Source organism: Scardinius erythrophthalmus, assembly GCF_964197995.2.
Source record: "Scardinius erythrophthalmus genome assembly, chromosome: 8".
Lineage (NCBI taxonomy): Eukaryota > Metazoa > Chordata > Actinopteri > Cypriniformes > Leuciscidae > Scardinius > Scardinius erythrophthalmus.
In genome coordinates, this window is record NC_138228.1 from 3157951 (window position 1) to 3175219 (window position 17269).

Genomic DNA, 17269 nt, shown 5'->3' on the forward strand with positions numbered 1-17269 from the left:
TCATCTGCTTTTATCCACTATTAATACAAGCCTGTTGTAGCGGACCACAGTTTTACTCCAGAAAATCACTGTAAGAGCTGAATGAACACAGTATAAGAAGTGCGCATTAAAGTCTTATCCATAAACTCTCTCTCTCCGTTTCATTATCATCAAGAAACACAGCGAAGTACACAAAACACTTGTTACAACTAACAGTAAACAAATATATACACCTTTTCGGTTTGTGCTTAATAAACTGGTAAACGTTATATCCGTAAAACGACTTGATGAGCTGTCATAAAGTGAACCCTCTCCCTTCCATTACTGCCGTGATCAGTACATTAGGCCTATCACTCCGGAGACTATAAGATGCATCATGAACAGTTGGTACAGATCCATCCTCGAGTAACAACAGGAGTAAATGACGACTGTTATGTCCAAGACTGTTATGTGACTGTTATGAACAATTAAATGATAATTGTTCACATTAAACCATATGTTTTTTTTGGTGAATTTCAGGTGATCTCAGCATGAGAGAAAAGGAACGGGGGAATGGGGGGTCAAGGGAAAGAAATGTAGATTAGGATGATGCCTAGTTGAGACTTGCGTCTCGAATGGTCATGCTAATTCCACAAGAGAGAGTTCAAATGTTAATTTTTTTAGAAAGGTCCTTTGTCTTTTCAGGGAGTGGTTGTTCCTCAAACAGACTGCCCGGCATTTTCTAATTTCTCAAGTCTTACAATAGGAACCCATTCTATGAGTGCCCATCTGTTTTCAATGAAGCTAACTTCGGCAGCTTGGTGTCATTTACACACTCATTAAACTTTGACGGGTGAGGTGCTGACAAAAGACGGTCACTGCAACACTGTAAAATGATGGCGTCATGCAGCCATATGCTTTTTTAAAACAAATTTAATAGGGTTTAATGTTACATTATCAGCTTGGAAAGTACGCTAATTTGAATAAAAACATTTTAAGAAAGTTACAATTCAGGAAAAAGGTGGATTGGCAGAAGTACTTGCTTTTTGGTGTGTTTGCATTGCAGGAACTAGGAATGATTTTAGTTATAGGAACTCCTTTTAAGGGCAAACTAAATGAGCTCCTACTTCAGAGTAGGGTCTAAACCAGCACTATAGGTACTATAGTGACGTAAGTGTTCACTGACTGGCTGAATACAGAAACACAGACACTCAATATTTTTAAAAGATGTGTAAACACAGTTTACATATACTTACTGCAAGCTTACATCACTGAGTTCCAACTGGTGGTGTGCATGCAAACAGGAAAATTACCCCAGGGGAATATTTATTCTCAGGGGACCGCCCTGGTGACTAGTTCCTATAACGGAGTTCCTATAACTACCCGGCAGAGACCTGCACGGGTCCGATTTTGTAAATCCGCACCCGCCCGTACCCACAGTGCTTAAAACCGCATCCGACCCGTTTTCCGACAGCAGCACTAATTAAAATCCGCACCCGACCCGACCCGCTTAAAATAGAACCGACACCCGACCCACTCCCGAAATAAAATCAATTTAGCCAATCACATTATAGACACACTTATAAATGTTTATCGCCAGGTCATACAGAATTTATTGCACGACAATTAACACAAGGACAACTTCAGCTGAAGCTGTCAAAAGGCAAAACTAAACTAAGGCACACAAAACTGAGTAGCCTTAACATTTTACCAATCAGTCAGACACTGCGGTCACGCCATCTGTGCTCCGGAGAAACGCGGTCACGCCATCTACGCTAAAAATAATATTGCGCGTCTACACAAGGTTGCGTGGTAGGCTGATTGTGTATACGCTTGGTGTCCGAAAACTTTTTTTTAAAACATATATAATAAAATAAATAAAATCAAATTGTTTTCTGCAAACTCCACCAGATTATTGTTCTACATCTCCCTGACTACCACTGTGGGGGATTTCATGTAGTTTTACTGTTTTATACTGTAATAATTTCTTGCCAAAGTTCATTACAGTTTACATTGACATATAGGCATATTTAATAAATTCATAAAAAATCTAAATCAAATTGTTTTCTGCAAACTCCACCAGATTATTGTTCTACATCTCATTGACTACCACTGTGGGGGATTTCATGTAGTTTTACTGTTTTATACTGTAATAATTTCTTGCCAAAGTTCATTACAGTTTACATTGACATATAGGCATATTTAATAAATTCATAAAAAATCTAAATCAAATTGTTTTCTGCAAACTCCACCAGCTTATTGTTCTGCATCTCACTGACTACCACTGTGGGGGATTTCATGTTGTTTTACTGTTTTATACTGTAATAATTTCCTGCCAAAGTTGCAAACAGTTTACATTGACATATAGGCATATTTAATAAATTCATGAAAAAATCAAAATCAAATTGTTTTCTGCAAACTCCACCAGATTATTGTTCTACATCTCACTGACTACCACTGTGGGGGATTTCATGTTGTTTTACTGTTTTATACTGTAATAATTGCCTGCCAAAGTTACAAACAGTTTACATTGACATATAGGCATATTTAATAAATTCATGAAAAAATCAAAATCAAATTGTTTTCTGCAAACTCCACCAGATTATTGTTCTGCATCTCACTGACTACCACTGTGGGGTATTTCATGTTGTTTTACTGTTTTATGCTGTAATCATTTCCTGCCAAAGTTGCAAACAGTTTACATTGACATACTATAGGCATATTTAATAAATTCATAAAAAATCAAAATCAAATTGTTTTCTGCAAACTCCACCAGATTATTGTTCTGCATCTTACTGACTACCACTGTGGATGATTTCATGTAGTTTTACTGTTTTATACTGTAATCATTTCTTGCCAAAGTTCATTACAGTTTACATTGACATATAGGCATATTTAATAAATTCATAAAAAATCTAAATCAAATTGTTTTCTGCAAACTCCACCAGATTATTGTTCTACATCTCCCTGACTACCACTGTGGGGGATTTCATGTAGTTTTACTGTTTTATACTGTAATAATTTTCTGCCAAAATCCAATACAGTTTACATTGACATATAGGCATATTTAATAAATTCATAAAAAATCAAAATCAAATTGTTTTCTGCAAACTCCACCAGATTATTGTTCTACATCTCACAGACTACCACTGTGGGGGATTTCATGTAGTTTTACTGTTTTATACTGTAATAATTTCTTGCCAAAGTTCATTACCTAGCGCGTGGGCACAAATAAACTGATGTGGATTTTAAATTATTTTATCAACTTGAAATACAGGCAGTAAACAGTAAAACTACAGAAATCCCCCACAGTGGTAGTCAGGGAGATGCAGAACAAGAATCTGGTGGAGTTTGTAGAAAACATTTTGATTTAGATTTTTTATGAATTTATTAAATATTGCTATATAGCCAGGTATACAGTATAGGATTTTGGCAGGTAATTATTAAATAATAAAACAGTAAAACAACATGAAATCCCCCACAGTGGTAGTCTGTGAGATGTAGAACAATAATCTGGTGGAGTTTGCAGAAAACAATTTGATTTTGATTTTCTATGAATTTATTAAATATGCCTATACGTCAATGTAAACTGTAATGAACTTTGGCAGGAAATTATTACAGTATAAAACAGTAAAACTACATGAAATCCCCCACAGTGGTAGTCAGGGATATGTAGAACAATAATCTGGTGGAGTTTGTAGAAAACAATTTGATTTTGATTTTTTATGAATTTATTAAATATGCCTTTATGTCATTTTAAATTGTATGTAACTTTGGAGGGCAATTATTACAGTATAAAACAGTAAAACAACATGAAATCCCCCACAGTGGTAGTCAGTGAGATGTAGAACAATAATCTGGTGGAGTTTGCAGAAAACAATTTGATTTTAATTTCTTATGAATTTATTAAATATGCCTATATGTCAATGTAAACTGTTTGCAACTTTGGCAGGAAATTAATACAGTATAAAACATTAAAACTACATGAAATCCCCCACAGTGGTAGTCAGTGAGATGTAGAACAAGAATCTGGTGGAGTTTGCAGAAAACAATTTGATTTTATTTATTTTATTATATATGTTTTAAAAAAAAGTTTTCGGACACCAAGCGTATACACAATCAGCCTACCACGCAACCTTGTGTAGACGCGCAATATATTTTTAGCGTAGATGGCGTGACCGCGTTTCTCCGGAGCACAGATGGTGTGACCGCAGTAAACAGACGCGGCTACAACACTATATGCCACGCAATTTCGTCTAGCCTAAATCTGACAATTTTGATTTCAAACACGCCCTGCACACCACACATACTTAAACAGTGTTAAATTTGAAAAATACTGTTCGTTAGAACTGCTTGTTACCATAGTTATCTGCGTGCTTTCTCGGCGATGAAGTTCCACATTTGGGGCTATCCAACACGAAAATGCATGCAGCAAATAAGCCTTTCACAATATTGTTTTCTTCAGATAACTCCAAATTTCTCCCAAACACTGGACTTGATTTTTGATGACTATTGTCGACAACTTTACAATCTCCACTAGCTATTCTTTTCTTCAACTCCTCAGCATCCATCTCGACGACTGCAAGCAGATCGCACGCGCGGTTATGATGATTTTTTTAAAAGTGAAAGTAGCCTAGGTAACGTTTTAGATCCTGGGAGGGCGTGGCGCGTGGGCACAAATAAACTGATGTGGATTTTAAATAATTTTATCAACTTGAAATACAGGCACATTTTTGTAGATGTGTTCCTAAAAATATGCATATATTAGTTATATATAGTTTGCATGTGATTGTTTTAAACCCGTGTTTAGACCCGTGTTTAACCCCGTGTCCGACCCGACCCGCACCTGTATCCGACACTGTTGGATATTTTTCACCCGTTTGAGCAAAATTTGCAGGGTCACCCGACGGGTACCCGCACCCGTGCAGGACTCTACTACCTGGGTGCAAAAGCCCTTAAAGAAGGGTTTCAAACTAATTTTAGGTTAAGGGCCAGATGGGCAGAATTACTTTTTTTTTTTTTTTTAAACCTTACTGTGCTGACAATTACATTAATATTAACCATACAAACTACAATTTCTATCCGTCTGTATTCAGCGTCTGCCTGTGTTAACGTATACAAATTGTGGATGTTTTACACAAGCTGTTTTTTGCAGGTTCGGAATAGGGAGTGGAGCAGTGCATCTCTATTTTTATCATTGTTCAAATCATCCCGCTGGCCGGATTAGACAAACCTGTAGGCCGTATTCAGCCCACGGCCGCATGTTTGACACCCCTGCCTTACAGTGTTTTGGTCACCTGATTTCTTTTAAGACACTTTAAATGTACAATAACAAGTGAACACAATACTCACATCAGTGTGTTGATTTCACAGTGTTTGTCCTGCAGTAGAGCAGCGATCTGATTCACTCGTGTGTCTCCTAGTTTACGTTCACTCAGATTCAGCTCACTCAGGAGTAACGGATTTTTACCCAAAATGTCTCTCACATACTGACAGGCTTCATCTGCAGCAGCACTTTGTAATATCCTAGAAACAAAGACAGTACATTGATATTTCACAAGTGTACACGGCACAGATGTGGTAAAAGAATATTGATGCAAGTAAGTGCAGAAATATAGAAATATATATATTTGTAGAAAACACTCACCTCAGTGTTTTCAGTGAACGGCAAAAATTATTTTGTACATTAATGAGGTGTTTCACTCCTGATTGTCCAGGATCATTTCCTGTGAGATCCAGCTCTATCAGGTGTGAAGGGTTTGATCTCAGAGCTGAAGCCAGAGCTTTATAACCTTCTTCTGTGATACTGCAGTCTGAAAGTCTAGAAAACATGAAAACTTAGAATAGAAACTTTTGAACTGTAAATAGTTGAGATAAGAAGGCATGTTGTCTAACAGTATATTGGATTAGTATTCACACTTAAGTGACAGCAGCCTAATAAACCTGCTGCTATCATTTTAATCAAACAAAAGACAAAGAGAAAAACCCCTCACTGCTCTTGAATCAATAACTTTTGTAACTTTAGTTGTAATCATTAGCACCTGAAAAACATAAAGCCGTGTTTGTTTAATTTGTCTTTTCATTCTATTGTATTGTGCTACCGTTTGCTATTTATTTGTTCCTATTTAATAATTACAAAACAAAATTTAAAAACTATTCTTAGATTTTTCCTCACTTCTGAAGGTGAGTGGACTCAAATATATATAACTGATAAGCAAGTGTTGTGGTGTTGAAAGCTGATGGTGAAATATACTCACTTGAGTATCTTCAGCTCACACACAGGATTCTTCAGTCCCTTACAGATCTCTTTGACTCCAGAGTCCAGCAGACGGCTGTTGTTCAGGTTCAGCTCTTTCAGGATGGTTTTAGAGGAGAGAACAGTAGCTAGAACTGAACAGCTTTTCTCTGTCTGCTCACAATTATTCAGCCTGAACACAGAAACACCATCATTTATTATTCAGTACATATTCAACACACATCAGATCAACAGATCTCAGAGAAATTATAATGTATAAATTATGTTTGACTCACTTGATTTTCTCCACTTTACTATGAGAGTCCATCAAAAGAGCAGAGAGCTTCTCTCCATCCAGATCTCCTAATTTATCTTCACTCAGATCCAGTTCTGTCAGTAATAATGGACTTTTACCCAGAACTTTAGTGAGATAGTCACACGCTTCCTGTGCAGCAGCACTTTTCAAAAACCTACAGGAAGTAGAATTACAAATCAGATAATATTCCAATTTTATGCCTTTTGCAGCTTCATCCTGAATGAGTCACTAAACAGAGTAGAATGATTTATTACAAGCATTTGTATCAATGAATTAAACCAAAATTAAATTTACAGGATGTAATAACCATAAAATATACATAAACATACAGAACGCAAACAAACAATATGCCAGTTTCATGTATGAGCAAACACCAGTAAGAGAAAATACAGAAATGTATTTTCATTGTTTTCACTTATTACTTCTTTACACATAAACAGAACACATTAAACAGAATATCTATAATTACAGTAGCTGATCAAAACTAAAACATGTTCAAAACTAATACTAACAGAAAATGATAATGTGATATGATAATTTGTCCAAACACACATGACACCGCCAGACAAATACACTGAATCATTATCAGAAATGATATGCTGAACACAAATATAACAAAACTTATTAATGTAAATAATAGTGGAAATTCTATTGTCCCAGTGATCAGCCAATAATATCTCGGGCACTGATATATTTTGCACCTCTAGTCCAGTGTAGTATTAATATATATTGTTGTGTAATATCTGGTTAAAATCATAGTTATGATAATTGTCTCGTTTATCACCTGATGGTCTTTAATGTACAGCGTTCATCCTTTAGTAAATCACTGAGCTCCTTCACTCCTGATTGTCCAGGATCATTTCCTCTGAGATCCAGCTCTATCAGGTGTGAAGGGTTTGATCTCAGAGCTGAAGCCAGAGCTTTATAACCTCCTTCTGTGATACTGCAGTCTGAGAGTCTGTGTATGAAAGAAGCTGTTAATGATCTACACTACATAAGCAAAACACATGTATAAATAGAGATGACTATTTAAATCATAAAAAAACTAATAATTTTAATAATTATTATAAAAAGCATTGCCAAATGCTTGGCAATTAGAAAATTTGGTGTGAAAATTTAGCAATATTTTTATTTTAATATTAGCAAAAATCTGACCCCACCGATAAGCAACTGATGTCTTAATATAACATCTGCCTAATCTGAAAATTTCAATTTCATCAAAACATAGCAATGTACAAAAATGCTAATTTCAATTAAATGGACGTACACAGAAAAGTACATTATCATGCAGAAATGGAGATAAATGAAAATACACACTTTTCTCCACTTTTCTATGCATTCAGGATTTTCCAACAGAACACAGATGTTCATTATTCCAGAGTTTCCGAGTTTATTCTCACTCAGATCCAGCTCTATCAGGTTTGAGGGGTTTGAATTAAACGCTGAAGTCAGAGCAGCACAACCTTCTGCTGTAATACTGTTATTATTCAGTAGACTTGTAGTCAAGACCGCCTAAACCGAGACCAAGACACTACCAAGACCAGAGGGTATCGTATCGAGACCAAGACCAAGACAGACCAAGACAAGACCAAGACCAGAGGGTATCGAGACCAAGACTGAGACCAAGACTGAGACCAAGACTGAGACCAAGACTGAGACCAAGACGAGACCAAGACTGAGACCAAGTCGAGACCGGAGGGAAAAAAAACAAACTAGTGTTGAAGCTAAGCAATACCTTGTATGAATTCAAGAACAGCAGCATACTAGGGTTCAACCGCAGTTTACATTCAATACATATTCATACCTGTCAACCCTCCCGTTTTTCCCGGGATTCTCCCGTATTTTACCTTGCTATCCTGCTATCATCCCGTTTAAATAATTTCCTGTATTTCTCCCGTATTTTTAATCTTTCTATAAAAATATAAAAAAAATCCCACTGGGCGCAAACCAGTTAAGCAGAAATCCCACCCTGCAGTTTATTTCATTGGTTAAGGTTACTATGACGGGTAGGTTTAGGGATCAATGTTGGGTGTAGGCTCCGCAGAAGTAGCTTGGGGGATTAAAAAAAATAAAAATTTGCATGAAGAAGAACAGCAGCATCCCGAGGATGGACGAACATGAGAGAGGTGGCATTGGAGACTATGTATGTAATGTAGTATGTATGTAATACAGAGATTATGTATTTATTTATGTTAATATCTGCACAATTAATGTGTAGTGTGCAGAGACGATTTGAGACAATGTACACTTATAGAGAATAATGTGTTCGAATTTTAAAGACGTATGGAACATATGGAAAATATAGTAGGCTAATTCTTACATTAACTGATCTACTGAGGCATAATGTTATATGGATGGATGAGCGGCAACGGCTGTGTCACAAAAAAACACATACATGTGATTGGTTGCATTTAAAGGGCGCAAAATAATAATAATGTTGCATTATCGAACGTTGTGTCATCGTGGATATTGTAGCATTGTATTGCTAAATCCCCCGACCACTATGTCGGTCTGAGACAGCGAGACCAAGACAAGACCGAGAGGTCCGAGACCAAGACAAGACCAAGACCAAAGACCGATCTCGAGATTCAGCCTGAAGAGAAAGAAAACAAAGACAGGAACCCTTCTTCAGTTTATTTCCAATTCCAAACCTTTTTTAATGAACAGCAATGACAGTCTTAGGGTACGCTTACACCAATATGCTGAAAAGTTTTTCCTTTGAGTTTTCCGCGTACAGACGACAACATTATCAAAACGATCCCCTTTCACACAGATCCGCGAAACGCTGTATTCTGCTGCCAGGCCACTAGATGGCGATTAAACACTATAGACCAGTGGTTCTCAACCTCTCCTGCAGGGACCCCCTGACAGGCCATGTTTCTGTTTTAACCCTGAAATGGCACACCTGATTCAAATAATTAAAGGCTTAATGAGTAGTTGACTAATTGATTAAGTGACTAATTCCTACTCTTCCTATACTCATTAATTGAATCAGGTGTGCCATTTCAGGGTTAAAACAGAAACATGGCCTGTCAGGGGGTCCCTGCAGGAGAGGTTGAGAACCACTGCTATAGACTAAACACAATGGGCATGTGCATGATGTCATCGTCTTCACAGATTTACGTTTTTGTTGTTTACACGGAGACCATTTCAAAAACTTGCACTTTGTCTTTGAAACCCATTTTCAAAACTTTGCGATTTCAGGCACCCAAAACGCTGTTGTCGTGTAAACGAACGGCCAAAATGCAAAATGTTGTCTGTGAGCGCAAAACTCAAAAGGAAAAACTTCTTCATTTTAAGCACATAATTGTCGTGTAAATGTGCCCTTAATTGCTGCTTCTTTTATTATTGTTATTTGTAAGTTATAAGTGGCATAAATGCAGCTTTATGCACAACTGCCAGCCTGCAGGGTGAGTAGACTCCAGAGACTCCAGAAGCTTCAAACACCTGTTTGCTGCTCAACAGTGGATTTTTTTTATAGCTGGCCTTTTAATAAAATTAATTTGTTTTACTTAATAAGCCTTTGTCTGACTGAGTTCTTCTGTGCTCACAAATTCACAAATCTTTTGACAGTTTGAATCGCTATTTCATTTTCACCAAATTATAATTTTCATGCCTTTTGTAATACAATGCATTATTTCATGTGTAACGTCTGGACCAATCAGACACACAAAGAATATTTTTTGTATTTATTTTAGTAGGCTATGCATTCTCTTCACTGTATGTACATGTATAATAAAAAAAATTACACAAACCTGTCTCTGTTTGTTAAATATCAGTTTTAATTATCAATGTTTCATATTTTTTACATGAAAACAAAAAGAAGCAGGGTTTTGTTTTATATTAGGCTACATGTTGTTATAAATATATGCAGTGAAGAGAATCAATGGGCTACGCCTTCCCTAAACCACATTTACGTGTCCATTAATATGTTTAAGATTTTTTTAAATGAAAAGAGGCAGAGTGGTGTTTTAGCCTGTAACATATTTCGTTTTATTGTTGACGAAAAGAGTCAGAGTTGTATTTTACACCATTCTCCGTTTTATTGTTGCCGAAAATATAGCCTACAGATTAAAGATAACCGGAGTAGCCAGAGCATGCTGAGTGACGCGATCAAGAACGCACTGTTCTATTTGCAGAATAACCGGACTTGCGTCCTCTCGTCCTCAGGAGTTCGTTCTTCTGAGTCGAACTTGGCAAGTCCGAACTACCAAGGACGCAAGTCCGAAGTTTGCGTACTTGGTATTGAGAAACGGCCCGAGTGTAATATAATATAAAATAAAAACAAGAATTAAATTATTACCACTGAATTAGCAGGATGTAGCTTATACTTGATACTTTATAGCTTATAATTTATAGCTAAATCTACATTTGGAGTAGACTATATTATTGCCAAATAGGACTAGTAGGCTACTGCTAGTAGTAACATAGTATTGCCATTTTAACAGGTGCTGGTCATAAAATTAGAATATCATCAAAAAGTTGATTTATTTCAAGAATTCAACTTAACAGGTGAAACTAATATATTATATAGACTCATTACATGCAAAGTGAGATATTTCAAGCCTTTATTTGTTATAATTTGGATGATTATGGCTTACAGCTCATAAAACCCACGAAATCAAAATCCCAGAAAATTAGAATATTACATGAAATCACACAGTAATTACACAGTGATACCAATGTCATTGAACCAGGTTTTGGTTCTTTTGGCAGTGTGGGCAGGTAGCCTGGGTTTCCCCATACTGCCTTGCTCGCAGCGCGATTTTATTCACGCTGCTAGGCAGTCTGGACACCATGGACCAAATTTTCCCCTGAAAAAGGGAACCAATCACAGAACGGGGAGGGAGCAGCAAGACGATGACGACACCGAAGCAGTTTGTTTATATCTATGGATCCAACATGGCATCAGACTCGACGTTACCTTCTACCCTCATGTTTATCTTGCACAAACGGTAATATTCGCTAAACGCCATCGTGTACAAATAAATCTTTGACCCATCGTCTTTTTCCTTGTCGAATTTCTGTCACTCTACATACGTCATCTGGTATAATTGAAGCGATTGGCTATGAGCGCATTTGATAGACATTCATAGCGCCCAATAAACGGCTCTGGGCATTCGTAAACCACGCCTCAAATACGAGAAAATTAACACGTGGTTCCCAGACCAAGTCTCAAATGAGACTTGGTCTGACGTTAGCCAGGCTAGTGGGCAGGTGCAAATCCTGCTGGAAAATGAAGGAAGCATGAAGTGCTCTGAAAATGTCCTGGTAGACGGCTGCGTTGACTGGATTTAATAAAGCACGGACCAAAGTCCTCTTTTCTGATGAGAGCAAATTTTGCATCTCATTTGGAAACCAAGGTCCCAGAGTCTGGAGGAAGAATGGAGAGGCACACAATCCAAGATGCTTAAAGTCCAGTGTGAAGTTTCCACAGTCTGTGTTGGTTTGGGGAGCCATGTCATCGGCTGGTGTTGGTCCACTGTGCTGTCCACTCAGCGCAGCCGTCTACCAGGACATTTCCAGAGCACTTCATGCTTCCTTCAGCAGACAAGCTTTATGGAGATGCTTCCTTCATTTTCCAGCAGGATTTGCACCTGCCCACACTGCCAAAAGAACCAAAACCTGGTTCAATGACCATGGTATCACTGTGTAATTACTGTGTGATTTCATGTAATATTCTAATTTTCTGGGATTTTGATTTCGTAGGTTTCATAAGCTGCAAGCCATAATCATCAAAATTATAACAAATAAAGGCTTGAAATATCTCACTTTACATGTAATGAGTCTATATAATATATTAGTTTCACCTGTTAAGTTGAATTCTTGAAATAAATCAACTTTTTGATGATATTCTAATTTTATGACCAGCAATACAGAATTACACCATCAAAGGTTGAAGTCAGCTGAAATGGGCTAAAAATTAAATAATATCAAATCAGCCCTGCATGACATCTATTGATATTATTATTAATTAGCATTGGTCTCTTAAACATATTTATTTTTTAAGCACGAAAAAGTAAATTATGAGTTAGAATATCAACAGGTGATGCGTGAGCAAAGGCACTAAAATTCAGGTAAAATGGGCCAATATAAAAATAGAACAACACAGGTAATTTTGGCTGAAATCATTTTATTTTTAACAGTAAATTGACACTGCTATTTTAAGTGTGATAAAGCAAATGTATTTCATTACGCTAAATAGAAAGTTTAACGAATATTTCATTAAAAATGCAATTCAAACTTAACTGATCATAATCATAGTGTTTCTGTACACTGGTGTATTTTGTGTGCATGTGTATGCTTGTCAAATAATGTCAAACATTTTATTAAAGATGATAAAACTGTCACGGTTGTTGAATGCATTGTTTCCTTCTTGTCTCGTGTCTATGTTTGTTTATGTGTGAGTGGGCGTTGTCCCGCTCACGTGTCTGTCAGCGCTCCAGCTGATAATCATCATCATCACAATCACTGTTCACAGCTGCGATTCATTTCCGTTCCCTATATATACTCACACCATTCTCTGTTCCAGTGTCGGATTGTTTGTTGAGGTCCTGTGTATTGCCGTGTCTGTGTTCCCGTGGAGTTGCCGTGTCTGTGTTCGCCTTGCCTTGTCTTCCTGCCGTTCGTGTTCATCGTCATTGGGTTCACCGCACTCCAGCACCGGGATTGGGATTCTTCACCATCACTGCACCAGCACACCACCGATGCCCGCCTCCCAGTCGGAACCTCGCCTCCCGACAGACGTGGTTTCCGACAGGGGTCCCCAATTTGTGTCCAAATTTTGGCGAGAGTTTTGTAAGTTGCTGGGGGCAACGGTCAGTCTGTCTTCCGGGTTTCACCCCCAGAGCAATGGTCAAACTGAGAGAGCCAACCAAGACCTGGAGAGAACCTTGCGATGTACGGCTGCCAGGAATCCTTCCTCTTGGAGTCAACAACTGCCTATGGTGGAGTACGCCCACAATTCGTTGCCAGTGTCAGCTACGGGCCTATCTCCTTTTGAGTGTAGTATAGGATACCAGCCACCGGTTTTTCCCAGTCTGGAATCCGAAGTCGCGGTCCCCTCCGCTCACGCCTTCGTCCAGAGGTGTTACCACACATGGACAAGAGCCCGTGAGACTCTCCTCCGTGTGCGGGCGCGCACCAAGGCCAAAGCCGATCGCCACCGGTCTAGGCCTCCCGTATACGTCGTCGGTTCCAAAGTGTGGCTTTCTACTAAGAACATTCCGCTCCGCTCCGTATCCAATAAATTGGCTCCTAAATTCATTGGCCCGTTTTCTGTCACCAAGATTGTTAGTCCGGTGGCAGTCCGCCTCAACCTTCCTCCAGTGTACAGGAGAATTCATCCGGTATTCCACGTGTCCAAAATTAAACCCGTTTTTTTTTCCCGCATTAATCCGCCTGCCCCGGTTCCCCCACCGCCGCGACTCGTAGATGGGGAACCATCCTATTCGGTCCGTCGCATTCTGGACTCTAGGCGGAGGGGACGCGGATTCCAGTACCTGGTGGACTGGGAAGGTTACGGTCCGGAGGAGAGAAGTTGGGTTCCGGCTCGTGACACCTGGATCACTCTCTTATCGATGATTACAATCGACAGGTAAGGGAGTCTGGGAACGCCGTGAGGCGTTCCTAGAGGAGGGGGTACTGTCACGGTTGTTGAATGCATTGTTTCCTTCTTGTCTCGTGTCTATGTTTGTTTATGTGTGAGTGGGCGTTGTCCCGCTCACGTGTCTGTCAGCGCTCCAGCTGATAATCATCATCATCACAATCACTGTTCACAGCTGCGATTCATTTCCGTTCCCTATATATACTCACACCATTCTCTGTTCCAGTGTCGGATTGTTTGTTGAGGTCCTGTGTATTGCCGTGTCTGTGTTCCCGTGGAGTTGCCGTGTCTGTGTTCGCCTTGCCTTGTCTTCCTGCCGTTCGTGTTCATCGTCATTGGGTTCACCGCACTCCAGCACCGGGATTGGGATTCTTCACCATCACTGCACCAGCGCACCACAGACCATCAAGTCCCTGCACGAGCCTGAGTCGCCGCCCTCCCTGAACTGAACTGTTTTGTGTGACCAATTGAGCCTAATAAACGCCTTGAGTACCTGCTATTGCTTCCTGTTTTGTTGGATCATGACAAAAATCTCAGAAAAAAAAAAAAAAACACTTTATTTCCTGTAGCTACATATCAGACCAATTAGATGTTTTGCTGCATTCTTATCAAAGGGAGTCTTTACAGATATAACCATCTAGATGCCATTATCCTCTCCACAGCTCTCGTGGTACTGATCTCGATCTCGGTGAATAACATCCAGTCATTGTTATTTGACGCTTAAGAAATGTAAAACCTGGCTGTGGTACAGTGTTCATTAGCTATATATGAAATCTTACTATTACTGCCTGAATTCAATCATATTTAATCCTATATGAAAGTTTGTGCTCGAATAATTTATATTTATTAAACATAGTTCAAAGTAGAGGTGTAGTAGCCTACTGATTATTGCTGTCCATTAATCGAACGTCCATGCCTCTTATATAATAATTATATATTACTTTGTACCAATTAGCCTACTAAACTAATGCTCGGACACACTCGGTCTCTCGCGTGCGCAGACACACTCGGTCTCTCTCGCGTACACTCGGGCCCTGTCCCAAACGGTCTCGTGGACTTGAATTGCGCGTGCTCGCTGAGTCTACGAGTCCGTAGGCCGTCCCATTCAGCATTTTACCGCTCTGAAGTGTGCTCAGCAGCGCCCCCTTTGTACCCTTGAAGCGGTCTTCCGCGAAGCCCGCATAGAAGCAGGCTCCACGCACTTTAACTACCCAGGAATCCTTGCGAAAGGCCAATCAGACAACAGATGGGAGGAGATTTCACTCACGGATAATTGTTGACATGGCTGAGAAGAAAATATTACGGTTTTTATGACCTAAATGTACATTTTACCAGTTGTTACCTACAGTTTATACAAACATTATGGTCATCGACCAGTGGTTGATGTCTCAAACATAATAATAGCGCGTTTAATAATACGATCGCATTATGATTCATTAAATAAATAGAACCGAATGGCAGGGCTTTACTGAGTCATATGTAAACATAGTATGAATATTGAAACCTGTAAATTGAAAAAATTATGTTTAAATTATGTTTTAAAATTGTAATCTTAGTTCAAATGGAACATTATGTAGCCTATTATTATGTACAACTGTATACGTCATTTAAATAAGCATGATATATCTATTGTTTAATGCCCAGGTGATATGCACAATATAAAAATATAGAACTGTAAAATTAGGATGTGTAGTTGACATGCAGATAAGACGTCGGAGCACAAAAATGTGATTTCTCCTGTCCCAACAACAACCAGGCCGTTATTTCCGGCGTGCCGATCGAGTCTGTCCCAAAAATACCTCTCAATGCGCCCTCGTGGACTCGCGCAAAGGGCCCTATAGGTCTGCACTACATGACGTCACCAAAGTGTGGACTCTGAGGAAGTCCACAAGTCCGGAGTGTGCCATTTGGGACAGGACCTCGGTCTCTCTCGCGCGCAGACACACTCGGTCTCTCTCGCGCGCAGACAAACTCGGTCTCTCTCGCGCGCAGACACACTCGGTCTCTCTCGCGCACTTTTGCTCGCACGCGCAGACACACTCGGTCTCTCTAGCGCACTTTCGGTCTCTCTAGCGCACTTTCGGTCTCTCTCAAGCACTGTCGCTCGCCCGCGCAGTTCGTTTCGCTTTTGTCCAGTCCGGCGCCTCATATGTGTGTGAGCGGGAGGCAGAGCGGCAGAGAGATGCGACAGAGTTGCGAAATTGCAGGCGCAGCTCGAAATGGCTGTTATTTCAAATAGCGTTGCATATTTTAAACTAATTGGTTAACCGGTTTCAACCGGCTAATGAGGCTCGGTGGTCGGTCAAGAAAATGTTTCGTTTTCGCCATCCCTAATCCTGACATGAATGAAGATGATGCTGAATTAGAAGTTTCTAAGGACCCTCCAAGTTTGTGCCAGGCTGCGGCCTTGTCTTTCCATTCACCAAAAGATACTCTGACTACCACTGGTTCTCTCTCATCAAGACCACATCAGCAAAGATCAACTGGAGCCTCAACAAATTGCATCAGGACAGTTTAGGATTAGACAAATCTGTAGGCCGTATTCAGCCCATGGCCGTATGTTTGACACCCCTGCCTTACAGTGTTTTGGTCACCTGATTTCTTTGAGACACTTTAAATGTACTATAACAAGTGAACACAATACTCACATCAGTGTGTTGATTTCACAGTGTTTGTCCTGCAGTAGAGCAGCGATCTGATTCACTCGTGTGTCTCCTAGTTTACGTTCACTCAGATTCAGCTCACTCAGGAGTAACGGATTTTTACCCAAAATGTCTCTCACATACTGACAGGCTTCATCTGCAGCAGCACTTTGTAATATCCTAGAAACAAAGACAGTACATTGATATTTCACAAGTGTGCACGGCACAGATGTGGTAAAAGAATATTGATGCAAGTAAGTGCAGAAATATAGTTTGATGGTTTAATTCACTTTCAGATAAAATCTTAATTTGTAGAAAAAACTCACCTCAGTGTTTTCAGTGAACAGCAAAAATTATTTTGTACATTAATGAGGTGTTTCACTCCTGATTGTCCAGGATCATTTCCTGTGAGATCCAGCTCTATCAGGTGTGAAGGGTTTGATCTCAGAGCTGAAGCCAGAGCTTTATAACCTTCTTCTGTGATACTGCAGTCTGAAAGTCTAGAAAACATG

The 17269-nt window shown here is 39.3% G+C and overlaps 1 protein-coding gene across 2 annotated transcripts in view; it reads right to left on the reverse strand.

Moving 5' to 3' along the window:
* Positions 1–17269, reverse strand: part of LOC308694903 (uncharacterized protein) — a 182547-nt gene that overhangs the window by 101078 nt on the left and 64200 nt on the right. For both annotated transcript variants that reach the window (XM_081372713.1, XM_081372714.1), the window contains 7 exons: positions 17084–17257; positions 16764–16937; positions 7294–7467; positions 6490–6663; positions 6216–6386; positions 5606–5779; positions 5311–5484 (listed from right to left, as the gene is read on the reverse strand). In XM_081372713.1, the coding sequence (XP_081228839.1) occupies positions 5311–5484; positions 5606–5779; positions 6216–6386; positions 6490–6663; positions 7294–7467; positions 16764–16937; positions 17084–17257 (1215 nt within the window). The remainder of the gene's footprint in view (positions 1–5310; positions 5485–5605; positions 5780–6215; positions 6387–6489; positions 6664–7293; positions 7468–16763; positions 16938–17083; positions 17258–17269) is intronic.